Genomic DNA, 13,433 nt, shown 5'->3' with positions numbered 1-13,433 from the left:
ACATTCTAGGAAAACATTTGTAACATTGTTTCAGAGTAGAAACTAACATACAGATATTAAAAATACATACGAATAGGTCAAAATGACCAAGGAAGTTTAGATTATATTTTTGATTGATGCTTAATTTTTTAAAATTCACATTTATTGTGTATGTTAAAGGTATATTGTTCACTGTGGTATCTTGGTTTAAATAAACAGTGGAAAATGAATTGTTGAGGAGTAGGTTGAGAGAGCAACATCTGAAGTAAAGGGTAAACTTTCACCTCCTTTCTGTGTGAGCTGATTCTAGGATGTCCATGTGTATGGCAATCCAAAAGCTCTGTATAACAGATTCTTACAGGGGTTGGTGATACTCTGTTTCAAAATCATGCTGTGTGCTGTGGCCCCAGTGTTCTAAATGACAAACCTGACAAGCAAGTTGTGCCCACTGGTGCAGTGGTGACCTGACGATTTGTAGGGGTGACCAAGCACTTTCTCCTGGGATTGAGGCCTGCTTTGTAGGAGGAGGAACATATGCAGTGTGTCAGTCTGTGCAAAAGTCTAAGGCTGCCGGGCGGTGGTGGCGCACGCCTTTAATCCCAGCACTCGGGAGGCAGAGCCAGGCGGATCTCTGTGAGTTCGAGGCCAGCCTGGGCTACCAAGTGAGTTCCAGGAAAGGCGCAAAGCTACACAGAGAAACCCTGTCTCAAAAAACCAAAAAAAAAAAAAAAGTCTAAGGCTGTAAAGTTTGTAAAGTTGTACAAATAAAAGAAGAAAGAAGAAAGAAAATACTTCTTTAAGAAATAATTCTAAATCTTATATAGGAAAATAGTATGAACCACACATTCTGAAGCAACTTCAGAAGTTGTAAGTGAGGATAGTCCAGATGGGCTCAACATTCATTACCTTAAATAGTAAGAGACAAAGTTTCTGAGCCAAAGGCTGGCATTTGCAGATTACATTTATAATGTAAAAACAAGAATTAGGAAACAGATGTGGACAAAGGTGAGAAAAAATAGCTTTGTGAGATGACAAATTGTGTCAATGATAAAATATTACTAAAACCAAATTAAAGGATAGAGTGAGCTACCAGAAAATCATGGCAGCCATGAAAGCCAGATTCATGAGTAAAAGCTTTAATACTTGAAAGAAGGAGCTTTTCTGAAGACTCTTATGTGATCTGGCTGCTTGAAAGGCCCTTGTCTTGTCTGCAAGGAAGGGCCACAAATGTCACCCCAAATCCGAATGATAGTCAGCTTTGTGATTCCTAAAACCCTACACCACTGGTCACAATGTCATTTACAGAAAAGTGTTAAGAAATGGTCATAGCCCACATTTGATATAGAGCATGGCACAGCATGTGAGTCCTGCATGCCAGTCACAACTGCTTCCTTTGTTGTGGTTGTCCTGTACATTTATATTCAAAACTTGTTTCAAGACACCAATGATCTTCTAAGTAAATGGACAACATAAATCATTATTTCAGATTCCTAAAAGGTAAAAAGAGCAGATTTTAATGATTACACATTCCTTGGGCCAATATGTAATTACTCCATTTTTTAATAACTGTAAGAAAATTTAAGGATTTATTTTATTTTATGCTTATGGGTGTTTTGCCTGCTTTTGTATTTAGATACCATGTGTGGTCCTGGTGCCCATGGAGGTCAGAACTCGAGTTATAGATAGTTGGGAACCACTATGTATGTTGTGAGAATCAAACCTGGGGCTTCTGTCAGAGCAACAAGTGCCTCCAAGTGCTGAGCCTTCAGTTTAGGCTCATGTAATATCTTAATACAAATTCAAATCAGTGAATAGAAACTGGTAAAATCGACTTGTTGCCTTTAATTTATCCTATGGTAAAAACCAAAACAGAGAACTCATCAGTTGCTCTACTATAAAACTTTCAAGTCAGGTTGAATCCTAAGAATGACAACATTGAATATATTAATGGCCATTGCTTATATCCTTTCTATTTATAAGGGGCACTTAAAATTTGACATGTGCCTTATGAATGATTTCAAAATGAGAGCACATTTCTTACTTCTGGGAGGTATGCAAGAGACCCTAGTTTATTCTCTGTCCACCAGGGGAGGAGTTTCCTAACACAAGATCATTATCTTTGTGAATTATAAGCTTCCTAGGTTCATCATTTTATGTCATTTCATCATTTCTTCATGTGAAGAGTCAAGCACATTACTTGATGACACTAAAGATGAACATTTCTCCAGCTTTAGTGACTGTGATGCTGCTGTTCATGCTTGGTAAGTGAAGTGACTTAAAGTTTGCACTCTTTCTCCTATGATGTCAAAAATATTTAACCATCTAGGAGTTGTGTCCTTAATGTGAGACAATTATCCTCTTCTTCCTCCAGAGAGGACCCATGGAGATTCGGTGACTCAGAAACAAGCTCAAATGACTCTCTCAGAAGATGATGTCCTATTTATAAACTGCACTTATTCAGCCACAGGGTATCCAACTCTTTTCTGGTATGTTCAGTACCCTGGAGAAGGTCCAGAGCTGCTTTTGAAAGTCACAACAGCCAACAACAAGGGAAGCAGCCGTGGTTTTGAAGCTACATATGATAAAGGATCCACCTCCTTCCACTTGCAGAAAGCCATGGTCAAAGAGTCTGACTCAGCTGTGTACTACTGTGCTCTGAGTGACACACAGTGGCAGAAACCACTGTGGGAGCTGAGCATAAACTCAGCACAGGGGCCTGATGCTGAGCACCTGCCTCTGGGATCTCTTTTGTTTCTCTGTGCTGTGTGCCTCTCCATTTCTTTAGTTGGCACAAAAATCATAGGAATAGCTACAGCAGAAGAACAAGAAGTAGAGTCTTCCGCACTCAACTCTTGATTGGGACCAAAGCAAAATCTGATACAAGAAAATCTTATCAGAGCATGAGATTCTCCCAGTAAAGCCTGTGACTAAGGGAGTTGTCTGCTTGTTGTAGGAGATGAAGTCTGTCCTCCACATTTTCTTCAATAGCTCTCTGGAAGAGTTCACTGTATTTTATATTTGCAGGGGAGAGGACATGCTGGGAAAGGAGGCTTCTGCATAATATTTTCTGAAAGTAAGGTGGGAAGGATGACAGGAGAGCCCAGTGTCCCCAGTCCTAGGATTCACACAGAGAAGGAAGAGAAAGAAGGAAGGGGCAGAAGCCCAGAGAGGAATGGGACTTCCACTGCACAGAGAAAGTTCTCCTTTCTGTTAATAAGATCAGGCTGATGCCCAAACACAAGAGTTTGAGAATCACAGGTGGAACTTTTGTGAACTCTGAGCAGTTACAGGGCAGCTGGCTCTCTTAAGAGCCTCAGAAACAGTTTCAGTGCTTGGGGGAGGGCAAGCATACAACTTAATATACTATCACATAAAATACACACACCATAAACTAGATGCCGTCTACACTCTCCCAGTCTTTAAATGGCTTTATGTTTTTTTCTTTCTAGATGCTATGATACACACTGTTGCACAGGATTTGTACAGGCCTGAACTGTCAATGTCAGCTTTTTGTGGGGGGAAGATCCCAATTCTCTACAGCAGCAATGCTGGTCTCTTTTGACTTGCTGAACTTCCCAGATGTGGTCCTAGACTTTCTGAATAGGAAACACTCTCTGTCCAAAACTTGGTAAACCAGACTCTCGACCATCTTTAAGTCTCAGCTCAGGTGTCACTTCTGTGAGAGAACCCACAGATTCTGCTGGTCTTCCCATGTAAAGTTGCATGCCCCTTACTCTGTCATAGTCCTCCTGTTACTCTATCACAGTCCCCCTGTTACTGTATCATAGTCCTCCTGCTACTCTGTCATAGTCCTCCTGTTACTCTATTATATTCCTCGTGTTACTCTATCATAGTCCTCCTGTTACTCTATCACAGCCCTTCCTACTCTGTCATAGCTCACCACATGCTCCATCATATCCCACTTTTATCTGCATTATAACCCTTATTTTAAAATATCATAACTCTTGGGCCGGATGGTGGTGGGACTTGGGAGGCAGAGCCAGGCAGATCTCTGTGAGTTTGAGGCCAGCCTGGTCTCCAAAGCGAGTTCCAGGAAAGGCACAAAGGAACAGAGAAACCCTGTCTCGAAAAAACAAATATATATATATATATATATATATATATATATATATATATATATGTATATATGTATATATATGTATATACATATATATCATAACTCTTTTATTCCATTAACACAGCCTTCCTCCATCTCTACCATAGCCCTTCTCCTAAACTGCCATAGCTCCCACTTACTCTATCATACCCCTTGCTTTATCATTGCTCTCCCTTATTCTACTTACTCTATTATAACACTCCAGTTATCACTCTGATGCTGAGACTCATAAAATTGAACTATGCAGTTCATTTGTGTGTCCGTGTGTTCACTGTCAATTTCACCAATTAGAATAAAAATTCTAAGATGTCAAGGTCTTCCATTTGTAGCAGCATTATTCTTAGCATATAGACTTGTGAATAGTTCACTGTAATCAGTTCAGAATTATCTACTGATTACATGAGTCAGGAGGTAAACAAGCAAAGGTCACTTGACTCTTTGTCCTTTTCCTCTTCTCCTTATTCCTCCCTGACCTACTGTGTGCTCTCTGTTTGGCTCCATGGTATACTAAGATGCTCTAGGAACTTTCCATCCACACTTACATTTAACTTTCCTGTGCTCATGGACATCTGTCTAATAATTACATCTATTCAGAGTCCTAGACTTCCCTCACATAACTAACCTCTCCTTAGCAGCTGTAAACAGAAGGGCTGAGTCAAGCCCTAATGCAAGTATATCAATGGAGAAACCTCAAAAAGTAAAAGCAGGTATAATTAAAAGAGGTGCAAACATAAAATAGCTCTAAAGTCAGGAGATTATGAACACATTTTAAATTTTACTTCAAAACAAAGCAAGGTAGAAAGGTCCTAGGGAATTAAAATAAGACCTTGGGAGACATTTTATAGGATATTTGATTTTTTATATTGTATTTATTTTCTTTTAAAAACTAAATATAATCACACTACTTTCCCCTTCCTTTTCCTTCCTCAAACCCCAGTGTGGATGTCCGCTTGCTCCCTGAAAATCATGGTCTTCTTTTACCTGTCATTATTACACAAATAGACAAACACAGACAGGTGATATATTGTGTCCCCTAATATATTATGCATTCTAATAAATTTATCTGGGGTCAGAGGACAGAACACCCACTAGACAGACATAGAGGCCAGAAAATGGTGGCACACATGCCTTTAATCCTATCACTTGGGAGGCAGAGATCCATCTGGATCTGTGTGAGTTCAAAGACACACTGGAAACAGCCAGGCATGGTGACTCACGCCTTTAATCTCAGGAAGTGATGGCAGAAAGCAGAAAGGTATATAAGGCATGAAAACCAGGAACTAGAGTTAGTTAAGCTTTTAGGCTTTTAGTAGCAGGTCAGCTGAGATCCATTCAGATGAGGACTCAGAGGCTTCCAGTTTGAGGAAGCAGGATCAGCTGAGTAATTGGCAAGGTGAGGATAGCTGTGGCTGGTTCAGTTTCTCTGACCTTTCAGCCCAATACCTGGCTCCAGTTTTGTTTTTATTAATAAGACCTTTAAGATTTGTGCTACATACACACATGCACACATGTATACACATATGCACTCGTACACATGTACATGCCACAGGCACACAACTGCCTAAATACATTAATAAAATCTGATCAATCTTTTTAGTGTTATGTATAGGTATATAATTCAGGGCTGGTCATTTGGCCTTGGTAACGAATTAAGGGGTTCATTCCTGTGGAGGACAATTTCCCACTCCCAGCACTTCTTAGTTGCCTGTAGTTGTTTCTCAGTGGGTAGTGTCTCATGAGATTTCCCATTTCCATGTTAGCAATTTATTGGTGCTGTACTTCTTCAGGACTTGTTTAGATACAGAGAACAAGAGAGGTGCCCAGCTTCAATTGATACATTTACAACATAATTCCTTCACTGAAGGCTCAGGGAGCAGAAAGAAGAGAGATTGGAAAGATTGAAGGAGCTAGAGGACCAGGAAACTTGCCATGAAATTGTGTCTCTTTAAATGACAGGAAACCTCACTCAAGAGATTTTATTTTAAAAACATATGGTTAAGGTTACTGTAGTGGCCAATGAACTGGTAAAAACTGTCTTCCCTTCACTCTCTCTGCTGTGACTGTAATGTTCTTCCTACATTTACTAGTCATCTGGGTGTGCAGCACTAATTTCACAGGAGTTCCTACTATTGAAGATTTGTTTATGTGTGTCAACAGAAGTAGTAATTAATGTCCATAAATAAATATATTTTCTAACCTTCATGAAGAGGTCAAGCAGACCACTTTTGGGAATGCTAACTCTTTCGATTGTAATTCCAAGTTCCTGGTGTGTCTTCTGCTTATACCACAGGACCTTTTCCATCAGGGCCCCAGCGCATTGGGTTGGACTCACTGTAAGAGACTCAGACCCCACATAAGTCTATCATCTTCCCCCAGGAACCATGTCTGCAAAGTCTCAGTCCCCATGGTCTCACTCAGCAAGACTGACCCAGCTCTAGTGTGGCTCTGCCCCCTCTCAACCCCTCCAATCCATCACCTTGCAGCTTCAGCTCAGGATTCAGGATCAGTGGGCTAAAGTCTCATATCAAAGACACAATCAACAGCCTAACTCTAGATGGAATGTCTCATAGGAAAAAGAGAATAATAATAAAATCCAAAACAATATGTCCTTTCTCCAAAAACCTAACATGTTCTATAGGTTCCCAATGAGAGTGAGTTAGAAGAAACTGGAGAACTTGAATCACAAATAACTATGAAGATGGTAAAAGAATTTGTGAATTACTGAAAAACTCCCTAAATAACGAGTAGTATACAGAAATGAAATCCTGATTGATCAAAAAAAAAAAAAACACAAATAAATGGCTTAATGAAATAATGCAGATTATTCAGGATATGAAAACTTATTCAATGAAGAACTAGAAATGCGGAACTGGAAACGGACAGAGGTAGAAAGTGACAGTTATGTTTCCTGGAAGCTTCCATTAGAAAACCTGTAGCTTGAGTTTTCTGGCCTTGCCCACAGTCAGGACAAATCTTTGTCACCCTCCAGTCCCACAGCCGCTCAGACCCAACCAAGTAAACACAGAGACTTATATTGCTTACAAACTGTATGGCCGTGGCAGGCTTCTTGCTAACTGTTCTTATAGCTTAAATTAATCCATTTCCATAAATCTATACCTTGCCACGTGGCTGGTGGCTTACCGGCGTCTTCACATGCTGCTGGTCATGGCGGCGGCTGCAGTGTCTCTCTGCGTCAGCCTTCCACTTCCCAGAATTCTCCTCTCTCCTTGTCCCACCTACTTCCTGCCTGGCCACTGGCCAACCAGTGTTTTATTTATTGACCAATCAGAGCAATTTGACATACAGACCGTCCCACAGCAAAAACCCATGTAGACAGAGGGACAAAGAAAAGTCTTATACCCAACACTGGAGGAAAGAAAGGTCTAATTATTTAGGAAATTGGTATTTTTTTGAAGTTACCATACGAGAGGCAATATGTCACCTATTCAGACACTATCTAATTGAGTATCCCTACCACCTACTCCCATATTCACGTAACCCTCCCAGATTCATATCCTTTTAAGTAACTGCTAAGTCCAATTACGGATGTCCATTTATAAGTGGATGTGGGACTACGCACTGGAGCAGGAGAAACCCACCAATGTGATTCCCAGCAAGAAAACAGATTCTCCTTCCCCTCACAGTCATCAACTCTCAAAGGTTCCTTAGCTAGTGGTGGGAGTCATGGACTCTCCCATCCATGCTGGAATGCTGGCTTGATATTGTGCATCTATGCTGGATGACAGCTTGATATTGTGCATCCATGCTGGATGACAGCTTGATATTGTGCAGGCAGACACAGTGGCTGTGAGTTCATGAGTGAATTGGTCATGTATACTCCAGAAGTCACCATTTTTTATAGTCTTTCTAGCCCTTCAAGATAGGCCTCCAACCTCAGATGTGTGTGTGTGTGTGTGTGTGTTATAGACGTACCATATATGGTTGAGCATTCCACAGACAGTTCTTCTCTGCACTTTATCCAATCTTGAGTTTCTTCATCAGTGGTCCTTCATTTCGTAAAGAACCTTCTCTGATGAGGTCTGCACATTCCTTCACATGTGTACACATACATACCAGGCTAAGATAAACAAATGAGGGTGAGCTATTTTTTTAAACTGCCGAGATTGTGTGACCTTACTTAATATTCTTTCCTGCTTATTCATGAGATTCACACTTAAAATGCATTTTGATACTGTGTTCATTTAGCAAAATAATGGGTTTATCTGTAGGGTCTATGAGCTTCAAGCCACAGGTTCTTGATAGGACTTACAGTACCATCCAGTATGTGTTCAGTCAAGGGTCACTACATTGTGAAAATGTCTAAGTCTGTTTTTCTTGATTGAGGATCAGTCTCTAGCATGCTTCCCTTGGAGGGGGAAGAAATGCTTCATTGGAGCACTGCCATCTTGTGTCTGGCTCACATATGTGTGATGTTTGTACTGGCTCCATTGCTGCCCTGCAGAGTTCATGTGTTAAATTATGACAAAGCCTAGCATCATAGAAGCATCCATCCCCAAATTGAAGTAAAATTCCTGGTGTAGCAGTCATGCCAGAAAAGATTCAGGGAGATAGGCTCTTCTTTCAGCTGTTGCTTTCCTGGTTTGTTTGGACTTGAAATGAACAATGCACACACAGAGCTGGAGAGTTAGTCCTGTGCTTTGGAAACAAAGCCTGGCATTGATATGCAGGTGGGGGACATTTCTTCCTGCTAAGTGAAATTGTGTCTACTGCTCTGTCCCTCACTGTGTTGTAGAAATATTATGAGGAGTGGAGACAAGTGTTGATGGAGAAAATATGTCATTTAAGGGCGATTACACAGTAGAGTGTTTTTAAATTCTCTTTATTCTGGTGTGTATTCTATTTACAACACCTCCCAGTGCTCCAATACAACACAGCAATATAGCAATTTCCCAAATAAGAAACTTTCAGAAGAATGTCATGCTATTGGCCACCATCAACTCTGCTCTCATTAGACTACCCAATATCTACCCACTTCAAACTGCTGGACACTAATGTGTCTAGGTCCAGCTGTTCCCATGGTTTCTGTTTCTCTGGACTGTGCTTCATTGCTGCTTCCACTAAGGAGCCCATGTTTCATGTAAATATTCTTTTATTTTTTCTTAAATCTTAAACCTTTCAAGGTGTGTGTGTGTGTGTGTGTGTGTGTATGTGTGTATACATATATGTGTGTGTGATTTTCTTAAATCTTAAACCTTTCAAGATGTGTATGTATGTATGTATGTGTGTGTGTGTGTGCTTTAAGTACCTTCATTAGTCAGCCTACTTTCATCTGCAGATGCTCCAGTCTATTGTTTCTTCGATGCTGTATCATCCCAGGACTATCCAGATCAAATGACATTGGGGTTTTGCTGTCTTTTCTCCATATTGCATAATCATTACTGCTTATCTGAAGTCACTGAATCTTCATAATTCCCCTTAAAATAGATAAGCTTGTTTCTTTTATTTAAGGCAAGAGTTTACATTTTAGACTATTTTATGTATCCTTTTTTCCCCTTTCTTTTCACCAAAGTCACTATCTTTATATCCTACCAGAACTTCCCTTGATTGGATGCTCACTGCTAGCAAAGGCTTATAAAATACAGCCAAGGGTGTCTGATTTGAATGTGTCTGCATAGGTAATTGTTGTCCTGGGACACAGTGAGAGGGAACCACATCTGAATTGTAAGAGCATGTGTGGACATCTTCTGTAAGAAAGAATCTGTAGGCAAACACACTGCTAATGATTTCTTTGTTCTGAGTTAAACAAAGGGTGGGGTGGAGGTAGAGAGGAGAGGAAGAAATGGGAGAGTGAGTGAGTGAGAGAGAGAGAGAGAGAGAGAGAGAGAGAGAGAGAGAGAGAGAGAGAGAGAAAGGATATCTCAGACCCAAGAGCATCTGGCCAGAAGGATAACGCTGAACTTCCAATTGATTTCCTTTGTTCTGGCTCTCTACAAAAATGCTAATGAGGAAATGCCAGGGAAGGCAGAGTTTTGTCTGGCTTCCAGGAGTCAATGAAACACACGTTAAAGATTCAGTCTCTGGGTTTTGACTATGTTTCAGGCAGCAGGGATGCTTGCAGCTTTTGCTTTTATACTCAAGTGGTAATGGTCTCCAAATTTAATAGGTTTATCATATGATCTTTTTTTTTTTCAAAATAAAATTGCCCTTCCATTTTGCATGGTCTATTTTTCATTAGGTTAGGACTCAGCATAGTACAGATTAGCTTAGAAACACGAGGTGTGCTGTAGACAGAGAACACAAGGATTTACTTCAGAGTCTTTTTCCTGCACTGGCCGCCAGAGGGCAACGTTGCACAGACTAGCCGCCTCCATTCTTGCAGTTGATCCCCACTTTCAACTCAGTCCCTCCCTGCATCTTGTAGAGTTCTTAGAACATCTGATAAGTGAAGACAGTCAGAGGCCAGGAAGTTCCCAGGACCAGGACCACTTCTTCAGGGTTTTGTTTGTTTGTTTTAGAATTTTATCTAAACAAGGAAGGTGTCTGGACAACTTTGTGCCCTTTGTCCTCAAGAAGTGGGAACTGCAGCTGCTTTCCTGCATGTGCCAAGCTTTTCCAGAAAGGCACCAGAGGTATTTCCAGTGCTCAGCCATGCTTCTAGTCCTCATCTCATTCCTGGGGATACATTTTTTCCTGGGTGAGTAAAATATCATTGTTTGTAGATGCACATGATTCACTGTTTTTCTCACTTGAATTTTAGTAAGAATATTTTTCTACATCACATTTACTGATTTATCATTGATTTTGCAGGGGATGTCCAAGCACAGTCAGTTACCCAGCCTGATGCCCATGTCACTGTCTTTGAAGGAGACTCGGTGGAGCTCAGATGCAACTATTCCTACGGTGGAGCTCTTTACCTCTTCTGGTACATGCAGCACCGTGGCCAAGGCCTCCAGCTTCTCCTCAGGTACATTTCAGGAGACCCTGTGGTTCATGGAGTGAATGGTTTTGAGGCTGAGTTTCAGAAGAGTAAATCTTCCTTCCACCTGAAGAAGACCTCTGTTCACCTGAGCAATTCGACTGTGTACTTCTGTGTTCTGAGTGCACAGTGTCTGAGGCTGCAGGGGGAGCTGAACACAAACCTGTGAGATGATGGGGAGGATTGTAGCTGGTGGACTTTAGATCATCCATGCCCCTGTAAGTAACCTAAATAAACTTATCAGTTCCCTAAGTTGGACTTCTCTGGAATCATTACTTCGGTCTGTCATTGGTGCCCTATCTGAGGTGTACAGACATCTGGTCACCGATCCCCCGAAAGGTGACATAGCAGGGTCAAAAGCATAAAATGATGCCTGAGACATGGTTGCATCCTTAAATGTTGTTTTGTAGACATTCAGAAGTTTTCTAATGACTGATTATCTCCAGGAGACTTGGAGATACAGCTCAGTTCCACATAAACAATGACCGCATGGACGCCTGTGTAGTGTGCACTAGAGGGAGAAGTGTTGACTTCTTTCTACTTCAGACTGGAGGGCAGTGTTAAGGAAATGTACAGCTTGCACTCAATGCCTCAAGAGCCTCAGATACACTCTCCATCTGTGACACATAACTTAGTTACCTAGACTCAGTGCAGAATCACCATGAAGAGAATCTCAATAAGGACTCATCTGGGTTAGGTTGGCTTGTGAGCAAGTCTGTGGTAGATTGCAATAATCACTGTGGGAAGACACAGCCTGAACATGGCAGCACCATTTCCAGAGTTTGGCCCTGCACACTGAGTGAAATGGAGAGTGTGCACAGCGGGGCACAGAAGGAAGCATTCTATGCTCTTTGTTCCTGATTGTGGATGTGATGCGACAAGTTGGCTCTAGCTTCTGCTGCTGTGACTTTCATGCTATGGTGGACTGTAACCTGGAATTGTTAGGCTCCTTCTAAGTGATCACTGTCAGGCTGTCTTGTCATGGCAATGAGAAAGGGAAGTAGGATGCCATCCTTACTCCAGCCCATGGATCTTCGTTAGATTTTGGAGCACAGAGTAAAGACACAGAAGGAAGGAAAGGGACCAGAGTCTGACCTCAACAAATGAAACTATTTAGAACAGTGAAGGACAGACACTCTCTCAAGGGAAATGGGGGTCTGCAAGAAAGGAGGGGAATATTTGGAGTTTATAGAGTTGATTGGGGTAAGGAATCTTGTGCAGTTGCAAGGGGCTACAGAAAAGCCTACAATCTCTCTTCCCCACATTGTCTGCTCATCTGAGACCGACTATCTTGGGAACTAGACTGTCAGCTCAGCAATACATTTCCTTTCTGGAGATCACTAATAGTGGGCGCATTAAGAACAACTGGAACCTCACAGGAATGCTGTTTGTACAACTGAGGCACATGATCATGTGTGAGCAATGCAATATTATTTCTTCTTCTGTAAGTGTAACAAATGTTACATAAATGCACAAGTGAGAAAGTGAAAAAACCCAAAGCTTTAGACAGTTGTATTTGCTATTTGAACAAATTATGACATGCTTTAAGTATATTTCTGTGAATTAATACAGTTACACTGAAATGTAAAATTTCAATGAAAATTTAAACATTTACCAATAAAATTGTCATTGTCCTTGCCTTTCACCTAATTGTTGTTCCCTTTCATTCCTTGAAAACAAAGCTTATGACTTTTGTTTCCCAAATTTCCATTTCTAATATTTATGTGTATGTCAATATAGGGTAGCTCTGTGTTTTTAAAATATATGTCAAAGATAAAACATTGTATGCATGATTGTGGAGTTCGATGTTTTTACTAAAATAATTTGGAGACATGGAATATTTGTGATAATCTATTTCAATGTGTGTAACTGCTGTGCACCATCTCAGTTCAGGAATATGCAATATGTCACTTTTGACAGGCATTCGAGAGGAGAAGCACCAGCAGAAGTAATGGAAGTCTCAGTCAGAAGTCTGGTTCACGAAGGTCAATAGGTCACCACCATACATGAGCCCTCTGCACAGCTCAGTCTTTCTGTGTCAGCCTTTGTCACATCTCCTCCCAAGTCAAGTGTTCAGCCAAGAAGGACCAAGGCCAACAGGCCACCCGGACTTAGAAGGAGTATGCCCCAAACAGGAACCAATACTTACTGCCACAGTTACAACGATCACTGAGATATGATTTTTGAGTGTCTACAATTCCTTTATGTTCCAGATACACCTTATGAATCAGAATCATAATACCATAGCAATGTTTGGAGTGTTGCCATTGACCTTTATCTTTACCGGGTTTCTAAAAGAAAGAAAGTTAACATTTTTTCATGAAGGACAAAAGATTTTTTAGCCTGCTGTTCAAGGAAGCATTTCCATGCTTTCATTACAAAGACCCTACTAGGAATATA

The 13,433-nt window shown here is 40.9% G+C and overlaps 2 gene segments (V, D, J or C); both read left to right on the top strand.

Moving 5' to 3' along the window:
- The first annotated feature begins 2,150 nt into the window (after positions 1-2,150).
- On the top strand, positions 2,151-2,835 carry LOC114687459. The segment is given in 2 exon segments: positions 2,151-2,240; positions 2,351-2,835. Coding segments are annotated over 2 exon segments (546 nt in total).
- Positions 2,836-10,488: 7,653 nt separating this feature from the next.
- LOC114687458 lies at positions 10,489-11,202 on the top strand. The segment is given in 2 exon segments: positions 10,489-10,751; positions 10,865-11,202. Coding segments are annotated over 2 exon segments (435 nt in total).
- Positions 11,203-13,433: the final 2,231 nt, after the last annotated feature.

The sequence above is a fragment of the Peromyscus leucopus genome, chromosome 9 (genome assembly GCF_004664715.2).
Source record: "Peromyscus leucopus breed LL Stock chromosome 9, UCI_PerLeu_2.1, whole genome shotgun sequence".
Lineage (NCBI taxonomy): Eukaryota > Metazoa > Chordata > Mammalia > Rodentia > Cricetidae > Peromyscus > Peromyscus leucopus.
The sequence above is the reverse complement of the archived record's forward strand: the minus strand, read 5'-3'. Positions and strand labels throughout refer to the sequence as shown.